This window comes from Bombina bombina, chromosome 2 (assembly GCF_027579735.1).
Source record: "Bombina bombina isolate aBomBom1 chromosome 2, aBomBom1.pri, whole genome shotgun sequence".
Classification (NCBI taxonomy): Eukaryota; Metazoa; Chordata; class Amphibia; order Anura; family Bombinatoridae; genus Bombina; species Bombina bombina.
This window is the reverse complement of record NC_069500.1, coordinates 1,147,179,879-1,147,192,271: the sequence shown is the minus strand read 5'-3', so window position 1 is coordinate 1,147,192,271 and position 12,393 is coordinate 1,147,179,879. Positions and strand designations below refer to the sequence as shown.

The following is a 12,393-nucleotide window of genomic DNA, read 5'->3' as shown; positions in this document are numbered from 1 at the left end:
TGCTAAAATCATCTTCCTCTCTACAGAAATCTTCATCTCTTTTCTGCTGGAGCGTAAATAGTACACACCAGTACCATTTAAAATAAACTTTTGCTTGTAGAACAAAAACTACAAATCTAACACCACATTCACTTTACCCTTCCGAGAGGGACCCTATTACTTAGAGCCGGCAAAGAGAATGACTGGGGGGTGGAGCTAGAGGGGGAGCTATATGGACAGCTCTGCTGTGTGCTCTCTTTGCAACTTCCTGTTAGGAAGAAGAATATCTCACAAGTAAAGGATGAATCCGTGGACTGGATACACCTTACAAGAGAAAAGATGTACAATGGTAGTTTCCAGAATGATAAAAACTACTAAAATGTAGTTGTCACTTTTACATTCAATACTGTTACTACCATTTTGCACATTACCAAAACACCAACTCTTCATTCCTTTAAGGTAATATGTGCATTAAAGGTTTTTGAGTCAGGTGTAATATCAAGTTTTTATATCCAAGAAGACTATAGTTACCATAACACTTAAACAAATGAATCTATACCAGACAAAACATCGCCCCAATAAGATGCAGTACCCGCAACCGCATCAATACTTGGTTGACATTGAAACCCCTGGGAAAGAACATCTTTCGTAAGTAAGCCTCTAGCTTCCAATCCATGGGATCCTAGAAAGAATAACCATCATCAACAGGGATAGAAAATCTCTGACTATTAGCATAGAAAACAGAGGCTGTTCCTAGGAGATCGTCATGCTCCTAAGAGGGCAAAAAATACAGTCACCCATACAGTACAGTGACTAACAATGAAACGTCATAAAAATTTGATAAACCCATAAACTCCTCAGAAAAGGAGAAAAGGGAGCTGCATCTTCTGATTTTTTAGGGAACTGCCATTAGAGGGCGACACATACTAAGGAAAACATGCTTTCAAAACAAACATGTTCTGAAAGAAAAGTGCTGATTAAAAATGGGGTATTGTAAAAAATAGTACAAACTACCATGCATTAAACAGTATTTGTAGAGACAACTCATCTTGAGATATCTGCAGAGAAGATCAAATCCCTGCAAAAGAACATAGTTGTACGATAAAAAAAACGCCCACAATGGCAGATCTGGAAGCCAGCAAAAACATATAAATAAATATATAACCACCAAAAAAACTATTTCTCTGTATGAGAGAAGAGAAAATAAAAGTTATATACATGTCCTAACCTAGCATATTACAGTGCTGTGCTATGCTAGAAATTGAATCCTTTGATTTACATAGGATTTTAAAATGACAAAGAGAGATATATACATTAAACTGTCACCAGATGGCAGCAGATACATTAAAAAACGAATAAATATCTAGAGAATACGTCTAGAAAAAGAAAGTGCAGAAAGGCAGGATAAATGATATTACATAGAATACCCGAGCCCAAGAATATCTCATTCTCTGCCATCCGTTAGACAGTACATCACATAACAGCACATATCCCCACACACATGATTAGAGTTACACAAACAGCTCTAAAACCAACAAGTATCCTATAGCTGGTGAAGGTAGAGCTGAACCAGTCGCAGCAAAATGAACAAAACGGCTAGGTATCCGCCCACAATGGCGGAGAAATTACGTTCAGTTATGGCCGTAAACCTTTAACTAAAACAGGTGCGAAAAAAAACATACTGCGCCATCACCGGTCTTAGCCCAAAAAACACTCTGAGCATTATAAGGGACTGTAAAAACGGCCGGAGTAGGGAAGATGAGAATAAAGTAATATCTTAATACTTAGTCCCCATACACCATAAAAACAGGGTTAGAAATAAAAATACCCTGCTATGGAAGCGGCAAAATTTCCATTTGTAGCTGTTCAGCTGCAATATAATTGAAGAACAGGAATATAAAGTAATAAATGAGAACCCCTTCAGGAGATAACAGGTCCCACTAGGTCCCTGATCTTTCAGTCCTGTCTTCTATAATCCTGTAAAATATATATATTTGAAAAGGACTTTACCCTCCTCTGCTGTTGAGCAGTCACTGCAACTTCAGGTTTGAAAGCCTCCTCTGATCGCTGACAGGGACCTGAAGAAAAAGAAAGAACAGAGTAACCAACCCTGGCTTTCTATGAAGGGGTAGTAATAATGTTAGAAATAAAGCAGACAACCTCGCCGCTTTCTAACTGCCACCATTACTCTTACTAAAGAGATTGCCATGGACACAGCATAGCCCCTAATCCTTGCTTGCAGAGAAAAGTACCCATAAAAAAAGGATTATAATATCTTCAGGCATTGTCTTCGTACATCCTCCATTGACAGAGGCAAAGAAAATGACTGGGGATTAAGGGTAAGGGAAGTTACATTTTACAGCTTTGCTGGGTGCTCTTTGCCTTCTCCTGCTGGCCAGGAGATGAATATCCCACTAGTAATTGGAATGACGTCGTGGACTCTCCATGCCATAGGAAAGAAAAATTTGTTTGCTTTATATCATTCTGATATTCACTGGAAAATAAATATAAACAGAGAAACACAGCTATCAGAAAATGACATTGTGAAATAAATATATCAGTTCTACATATTTCACAAACATAATATAGGAGTTATTTATGTGCAAAATGTGAGTCACAAGCACAGTAGAAATGATTGGCTTTTAGAAGAAACCCAGAGCCTGAAAAAAACCTTCAAAAGCTGTTTCTGCTCACCTGATAATAGCACAACCTTAAATGGACACGCAGAATTATGCAACATTATCTTGGCAACAGCTTTAAAAATCAAAAGATTTGAGAGATTTTAACCCCAAAGTTACACTTACCTCATTTCCTCTCCCTCTCCAGGGCGCTATTAAACTAAATATAGCTCGCTACCACTACCAGACTAGAGTGCGTCCTTCTCTTGCTATCCTTTATTGAAATGGCAGCACTGCACTAGGGCTAGATTTATTAAAGCTGAGGCGCACAGGGGCGCGCCCCTCTACGCCTCAGCTCGCCTGTGGTGGGGCGAAAATACCCGCAGGTATTCGGCATTGCACACGAGCGCAATTTTGTGCTCACGTGCAATCCCGCCCCCTGCCCGCGCACAGCCAATCACGTGCGGGCAGGAGCTGTCAATCTCCTTGGTCTGACTAGACCGAGGAGATTGAATTTCGCCACATTAGAGGTGGTGAAGAAGCTAAGGAAGCAGCGGTCTGGTGACCGCTGCTTGATAAATGATTTCGAGCAAGTTCTTGAGAGAACTTGCTGCCGTATGGGCTTAATATATCTAGCCCTTATAAGTGCTAGCTGAACACATTGGTAAATGACGAAGCATAGATGTGCAGCCACAAATCAGCAGATAGCTCCCAGCTCCTGAGGTATGCTTATCAACAAATTATACAGAGATAACTAATCAAATTAGATGGAATAACAGACCCTCCAAGCTTTATCCGATAAAAATGATGCAATTCCTGTGACTTTACTTACTAGCCTCTGAGTGAGGAAGCCCTAATTTCCAAAATGAGAGCATGTGTTGGGGGTCAGTAAGCAGGAACTTGTTGGGCACACAAAACCCTGACAGAGTTTGGGGGAGAATATATGCAGAAGGATTCCTGAACATTTATGACACTTTTAGGAAGTAGCACAAAGCTATATAGTTACTGTATATACACGCCAAGACTAAGAATAAGAGACGTTCGAACACACAATAATGCAACATATAAGCAATGCCTAAACTTTCCATACCAGAATCTGATTATTCTAATATTAAATACAAATCAAATTAGTAAACCTGTCATACTAATTTGCCTGAGATTATGGTGCTCATACGTTTAGGATCATCATATATTACAATCTTACCTGATGCTAATCCAGTAAGTGTAACGACCAGCCATCCTGACCAGGCATCATAAAAGCTTTTTGCTAACTCTAATGCAGATTCTTTCTTTTTGCTGTTTATCTGGAAACAGAAGGGAAATAGTTTACAACATTGTACATACTCCTTTGCTTCAATAAAATACTTTTATTACAGTTTAAAAAAAAAACATACAAGGGCATTTACTGCAAAATGAAACAAAGCATATGGCTATGATAAAAGCTAAACTTTTATAAAGATTCAATCTGCAATAAACACAGCCAGCAGATAAAAATACACTCTCAGTGGGGGGGTAAGAGAGGTTAAGTATTGGACTTCGGTATTCACACAGAGATAATATAAGGAAGCATTTGTGTATAGAAAAAGTGATTTAAAAAAAGGAGGAGAGAGAGGGGCGGAGCGAGCAGCCGAGCATAATGACCGCATTCTAGTGAAGCTCTGAATGCGGGCCGGGTACTATCGCTCCTAAAAATGACTAAGTGCCCTAATGACAAGTCCCAAACAACTTCCAGCTATAATTGACACCTGGCAGCCGTCTTCCTGAAAACCAGCAACTAAACTCCTTACAGGGTGCGCCATTGGAGCGAACACTCAGACTTGCGGCCCTCACCGCGCCTTTCATTTCTGCAATCCTGATCACGACCTAACAGCATACGGTCTGGGATTAAGCAGACACAAGAGCAACGACAGACACCGCACGCGAGGCTCACAAGACAGTTTGCTTAACAGCGCAAGATACCGGGAGCACCTGTCGCTGCAACTTAGGAAATTCCCAGAGGTCAGACCATGCTTTGGGGCCTGCGGTAAGACACAAACACACCTTACGTTCAACTTCTGAGGCCACACAATAGCAGGCAGGAGACACGCTCCCATCTAAACGAACTCAAATTTCATCATAGCCTATAGACTGCACGCATATATGAGACTTTAAACCTCTATATAAAACATTGTTAAATGCGCACTCCTGAGGTAATCAATTACCGGAAGCATCTCTCCATTGCCCTGCCTTAAGCCCTGTTACGCAGAAAACTTTCCCACAGATGGGAAGTGTACCTCACAAGTCTTGATTTATCCAAGAAAGTTTGAACACTTTAATTATGCCAAGTACTAAGGCACCCTGAAAGATGTACTCTTCATCCATACTAACTAACCATCCTGATATGTAGCGCAATGCTCACTGCTGAATGTGCATCTCTCGGTATGTTAGTGCTCACAAGGTTCCCCTGGAAGCCATTATAGTATCATTTCTGTTGATCTACCCTGGTTTGCCCTTCTAACCAGCAGCAGCAAAGCAAAAGCTTGTGAAGCACCACGTGTCCCTGAATACTGTACAACTCTGTAGACAGATATCCATTTCAGAGACACTAGAGGGGCCTAATCCTTCCCCAGGGACTTACTACATCTGAGCCCCAGGCTTGTGGAAGACAATACCTTAGCCACAGTTCTAATAGCGCACATTGATTGCAAGAGATACAAGGCAAAGGTCATATAATTCTGGGACATATATTCCTAATACTGTGACTCTAGACAAAACACACCTCACGCACGTACCCCTGTCCCTTTTCCCGCCATACTATAGTGTGGTGGGTCATACCCCACTCTCCCTTTCCCGCAATCGCCCTGTGAGGGTAAACTCCCCAGGGGGTGCAGTGTGTTGAGATACCACAAGTCAGACCCTGCAGTTTACTACCATCTTCAGGCACTATGTCACAGAGGAAAAACACTCGCCAAGATAAGCCGCAAATGCTTCCACAAGCTAACCAGCCTGCAGTACATACTTTTTTCAAACACACAGAGATCCTCTACCCACGGCTAGAACGACAGACCCCTGGCCACTATGGAAGAGGATCAGGATAGCTGCGCATCTATAACCACTGAAGCTGTAACTGCTACTACGGCCCAAGAGGATGACACTCCAATAACGTATAAAGCCATTGTAACCTTAATTGAACAGGTTAAGACATGCATCAAAGACGAATGTGCTGATCTGAAAAAGAGATCAGTGACTTAGGCCATAGGGTGGACACCCTAGAAGAGCACGAGTACGTAGTAGCTCAAAAATTAGCACATCTCTCAACAAATCAAGCTCAACAAGACCAACACATCACAGAGCTCGAAGATAAAATTGATGATATAGAAAACCGCACTAGAAGGGGAAACCTCCGCTTCAGGGGGATACCGGAATCGGTAGAAAGCAATGAAATCCGTGACGATCTCCAAGCCTTATTCGCAGACATATTAGGGAACAATCTCCCTGAAAACTCTGAAATCCCACTAGATAGAGCTCACAGGGCATTACGACCAAAGCCCCCTGATGACTCCCCTCCAAGAGACATAGTAGTCCATTTTCAGAATTATAACCAAAAAGAGGAAATATACAATGCCGCTAGGAAGAAACAAGTTATACATTTCCAGGACCATCGAATCCAAATAGATCAGGATTTATCACTCAGAACACTACAGAAGAGACGGGATTTCCAACCCCTAACATCACATCTCCGCTCACTCCATATCCCTTATAGATGGGGATTTCCCACTTCAGTAATAGTGATGAAAAACGGGAGGAAGATGGAATGCTCCTCGCCATCTGACATTCACAGATTCTGTACCATTATAAAAATCTCTTTGCCGGATATAACAAATCATCAACCGCCACAAAGACAACAGAGTGGTATCGACAGCCCCAAATCTCAATGGAGACCAGGTCAAGACACCAACTCCAGACAGAATAAAAGGAGACAAGTAACACACACCAGCTCTGAAACCATGGACTCAGACTCTGTCAGATGAGTAAATGTATTGTTTTTTCTCAAATGGTTTTCTTCTTCCCACTAGGCTCTGAACATTATTCCTAAGATGCCCATTTTAATATAGACTAATGTGTTATTATTTTATGTAGATACTCTTCTCGTATCAAGTTAAGTTTTTACTAAACTAAGTTCTGTTTTGTTATGCATTTAGTTTAAAAACATAATTTATGTAAGAACTTACCTGATAAATTCATTTCTTTCATATTAGCAAGAGTCCATGAGCTAGTGACGTATGGGATATACATTCCTACCAGGAGGGGCAAAGTTTCCCAAACCTCAAAATGCCTATAAATACACCCCTCACCACACCCACAATTCAGTTTAACAAATAGCCAAGAAGTGGGGTGATAAAAAAGTGCGAAAGCATATAAAATAAGGAATTGGAATAATTGTGCTTTATACAAAATCATAACCACCACAAAAAAAGGGCGGGCCTCATGGACTCTTGCTAATATGAAAGAAATGAATTTATCAGGTAAGTTCTTACATAAATTATGTTTTCTTTCATGTAATTAGCAAGAGTCCATGAGCTAGTGACGTATGGGATAATGATTACCCAAGATGTGGATCTTTCCACACAAGAGTCACTAGAGAGGGAGGGATAAAATAAAGACAGCCAATTCCTGCTGAAAATAATCCACACCCAAAATAAAGTTTAACGAAAAACATAAGCAGAAGATTCAAACTGAAACCGCTGCCTGAAGTACTTTTCTACCAAAAACTGCTTCAGAAGAAGAAAATACATCAAAATGGAAGAATTTAGTAAAAGTATGCAAAGAGGACCAAGTTGCTGCTTTGCAAATCTGATCAACCGAAGCTTCATTCCTAAATGCCCAGGAAGTAGAAACTGACCTAGTAGAATGAGCTGTAATTCTCTGAGGCGGAGTTTTACCCAACTCAACATAGGCAAGATGAATTAAAGATTTCAACCAAGATGCCAAAGAAATGGCAGAAGCTTTCTGGCCTTTTCTAGAACCGGAAAAGATAACAAATAGACTAGAAGTCTTTCTGAAAGATTTAGTAGCTTCAACATAATATTTCAAAGCTCTAACAACATCCAAAGAATGCAACGATTTCTCCTTAGAATTCTTAGGATTAGGACATAATGAAGGAACCACAATTTCTCTACTAATGTTGTTGGAATTCACAACTTTAGGTAAAAATTCAAAAGAAGTTCGCAACACCGCCTTATCCTGATGAAAAATCAGAAAAGGAGACTCACAAGAAAGAGCAGATAATTCAGAAACTCTTCTGGCAGAAGAGATGGCCAAAAGGAACAAAACTTTCCAAGAAAGTAATTTAATGTCCAATGAATGCATAGGTTCAAACGGAGGAGCTTGAAGAGCCCCCAGAACCAAATTCAAACTCCAAGGAGGAGAAATTGACTTAATGACAGGTTTTATACGAACCAAAGCTTGTACAAAACAATGAATATCAGGAAGAATAGCAATCTTTCTGTGAAAAAGAACAGAAAGAGCAGAGATTTGTCCTTTCAAGGAACTTGCGGACAAACCTTTATCTAAACCATCCTGAAGAAACTGTAAAATTCTCGGAATTCTAAAAGAATGCCAAGAAAAATGATGAGAAATACACCAAGAAATATAAGTCTTCCAGACTCTATAATATATCTCTCTAGATACAGATTTACGAGCCTGTAACATAGTATTAATCACAGCGTCAGAGAAACCTCTTTGACGAAGAATCAAGCGTTCAATCTCCATACCGTTAAATTTAAGGATTTCAGATCCTGATGGAAAAAAGGACCTTGTGACAGAAGGTCTGGTCTTAACGGAAGAGTCCACGGTTGGCAAGAGGCCATCCGGACAAGATCCGCATACCAAAACCTGTGAGGCCATGCCGGAGCTACCAGCAGAACAAACGAGCACTCCTTCAGAATCTTGGAGATTACTCTTGGAAGAAGAACTAGAGGCGGAAAGATATAGGCAGGATGATACTTCCAAGGAAGTGACAATGCATCCACTGCCTCCGCCTGAGGATCCCGGGATCTGGACAGATACCTGGGAAGTTTCTTGTTTAGATGGGACGCCATCAAATCTATTTCTGGAAGTTCCCACATTTGAACGATCTGAAGAAACACCTCTGGGTGAAGAGACCATTCGCCCGGATGCAACGTTTGGCGACTGAGATAATCCGCTTCCCAATTGTCTACACCTGGGATATGAACCGCAGAGATTAGACAGGAGCTGGATTCCGCCCAAACCAAAATTCGAGATACTTCTTTCATAGCCAGAGGACTGTGAGTTCCTCCTTGATGATTGATGTATGCCACAGTTGTGACATTGTCTGTCTGAAAACAAATGAACGATTCTCTCTTCAGAAGAGGCCAAAACTGAAGAGCTCTGAAAATTGCACGGAGTTCCAAAATATTGATCGGTAATCTCACCTCCTGAGATTCCCAAACTCCTTGTGCCGTCAGAGATCCCCACACAGCTCCCCAACCTGTGAGACTTGCATCTGTTGAAATTACAGTCCAGGTCGGAAGCACAAAAGAAGCCCCCTGAATTAAACGATGGTGATCTGTCCACCACGTTAGAGAGTGTCGAACAATCGGTTTTAAAGATATTAATTGAGATATCTTTGTGTAATCCTTGCACCATTGATTCAGCATACAAAGCTGAAGAGGTCGCATGTGAAAACGAGCAAAGGGGATCGCGTCCGATGCAGCAGTCATAAGACCTAGAATTTCCATGCATAAGGCTACCGAAGGGAATGATTGTGACTGAAGGTTTCGACAAGCTGCCATCAGTTTTAGACGCCTCTTGTCTGTTAAAGACAGAGTCATGGACACTGAATCTATTTGGAAACCCAGAAAGGTTACCCTTGTCTGAGGAATCAATGAACTTTTTGGTAAATTGATCCTCCAACCATGATCTTGAAGAAACAACACAAGTCGATTCGTATGAAATTCTGCTAAATGTAAAGACTGAGCAAGTACCAAGATATCGTCCAAATAAGGAAATACCACAATACCCTGTTCTCTGATTACAGACAGAAGGGCACCGAGAACCTTTGTAAAAATTCTTGGAGCTGTAGCAAGGCCAAACGGCAGAGCCACAAACTGGTAATGCTTGTCCAGAAAAGAGAATCTCAGGAACCGATAATGATCCGGATGAATCGGAATATGCAGATATGCATCCTGTAAATCTATTGTGGACATATAATTCCCTTGCTGAACAAAAGGCAAGATAGTCCTTACAGTTACCATCTTGAACGTTGGTATCCTTACATAACGATTCAATATTTTTAGATCCAGAACTGGTCTGAAGGAATTCTCCTTCTTTGGTACAATGAAGAGATTTGAATAAAACCCCATCCCCTGTTCCTGAACTGGAACTGGCATAATTACTCCAGTCAACTCTAGATCTGAAACACAATTCAGAAATGCTTGAGCTTTTACTGGATTTACTGGGACACAGAAAAGAAAAAATCTCTTTGCAGGAGGTCTCATCTTGAAACCAATTCTGTACCCTTCTGAAACAATGTTCTGAATCCAAAGATTGTGAACAGAATTGATCCAAATTTCTTTGAAAAAACGTAACCTGCCCCCTACCAGCTGAGCTGGAATGAGGGCCGCACCTTCATGTGGACTTAGAAGCAGGCTTTGCCTTTCTGGCTGGCTTGGATTTATTCCAGATTGGAGATGGTTTCCAAACTGAAACTGCTCCTGAGGGTGAAGGATCAGGTTTTTGTTCTTTGTTGAAACGAAAGGAAGGAAAACGATTATTAGCTCTGTTTTTACCCTTAGATTTTTTATCCTGTGGTAAAAAGGTTCCTTTCCCACCAGTAACAGTTGAAATAATAGAATCCAACTGAGAACCAAATAATTTGTTACCCTGGAAAGAAATGGAAAGTAGAGTTGATTTAGAAGCCATATCAGCATTCCAAGTCTTAAGCCATAAAGCTCTTCTAGCTAAAATAGCTAGAGACATAAACCTGACATCAACTCTGATAATATCAAAGATGGCATCACAGATAAAATTATTAGCATGCTGAAGAAGAAGAATAATATCATGAGAATCATGATGTGTTACTTGTTGCGCTAAGGTTTCCAACCAAAAAGTTGAAGCTGCAGCAACATCAGCCAAAGATATAGCAGGTCTAAGAAGATTACCTGAACACAGATAAGCTTTTCTTAGAAAGGATTCAATTTTCCTATCTAAAGGATCCTTAAACGAAGTACCATCTGACGTAGGAATAGTAGTACGTTTAGCAAGGGTAGAAATAGCCCCATCAACTTTAGGGATTTTGTCCCAAAATTCTAATCTGTCAGACGGCACAGGATATAATTGCTTAAAACGTTTAGAAGGAGTAAATGAATTACCCAATTTATCCCATTCTTTGGAAATTACTGCAGAAATAGCATTAGGAACAGGAAAAACTTCTGGAATAACCACAGGAGATTTAAATACCTTATCCAAACGTTTAGAATTAGTATCAAGAGGACCAGAATCCTCTATTTCTAAAGCAATTAGAACTTCTTTAAGTAAAGAACGAATAAATTCCATTTTAAATAAATATGAAGATTTATCAGCATCAACCTCTGAGACAGAATCCTCTGAACCAGAAGAGTCATCAGAATCAGAATGATGATGTTCATTTAAAAATTCATCTGTAGGGAGAGAAGTTTTAAAAGATTTTTTACGTTTACTAGAAGGAGAAATAACAGACATAGCCTTCTTTAGAAACAAAATCTCTTATGTTATCAGGAACATTCTGCACCTTAGATGTTGAAGGAACTGCAACAGGCAATGGTACTTTACTAAAGGAAATATTATCTGCTTTAACAAGTTTGTCATGACAATCAATACAAACAACAGCTGGAGGAATAGCTACCAAAAGTTTACAGCAGATACACTTAGCTTTGGTAGATCCAGCACAAGACAGCGATTTTCCTGTAGTATCTTCTGACTCAGATGCAACGTGAGACATCTTGCAATATGTAAGAGAAAAAACAACAACATATAAAGCAAAATTGATCAAATTCCTTAAATGACAGTTTCAGGAATGGGAAAAAATGCCAAAGAACAAGCTTCTAGGAACCAGAAGCAATGAAAAATGAGACTTAAATAATGTGGAGACAAAAGCGACGCCCATATTTTTAAGCGCCAAATAAGACGCCCACATTATTTGGCGCCTAAATGCTTTTTGGCGCCAAAAATGACGCCACATCCGGAACGCCGACATTTTTGGCGCAAAATAACGTCAAAAAATGACGCAACTTCCGGCGACACGTATGACGCCGGAAACGGAAAAGAATTTTTGCGCCAAAAAAGTCTGCGCCAAGAATGACGCAATAAAATTAAGCATTTTCAGCCCCCGCGAGCCTAACAGCCCACAGGGAAAAAAGTCAAATTTTTGAAGGTAAGAAAAAATGATTAAATCAAATGCATTATCCCAAATATGAAACGGACTGTCTGAAAAATAAGGAAAGTTGAACATTCTGAGTCAAGGCAAATAAATGTTTGAATACATATATTTAGAACTTTATAAACAAAGTGCCCAACCATAGCTTAGAGTGTCACAGAAAATAAGATTTACTTACCCCAGGACACTCATCTACATGTTTGTAGAAAGCCAAACCAGTACTGAAACGAGAATCAGCAGAGGTAATGGTATATATAAGAGTATATCGTCGATCTGAAAAGGGAGGTAAGAGATGAATCTCTACGACCGATAACAGAGAACCTATGAAATAGACCCCGTAGAAGGAGATCACTGCATTCAAATAGGCAATACTCTCCTCAC

General features: G+C 40.2%; 1 protein-coding gene across 5 annotated transcripts in view; it reads right to left on the bottom strand.

Annotated features, from left to right (window-relative positions):
* The window catches only part of CLCN3 (chloride voltage-gated channel 3), a 294,065-nt gene that overhangs the window by 68,114 nt on the left and 213,558 nt on the right, over positions 1-12,393 (bottom strand). For all 5 annotated transcript variants that reach the window (XM_053703819.1, XM_053703820.1, XM_053703822.1 and 2 more), the window contains one exon: positions 3,802-3,901. In XM_053703819.1, coding sequence (XP_053559794.1) covers positions 3,802-3,901 — 100 coding nt within the window. The remainder of the gene's footprint in view (positions 1-3,801; positions 3,902-12,393) is intronic.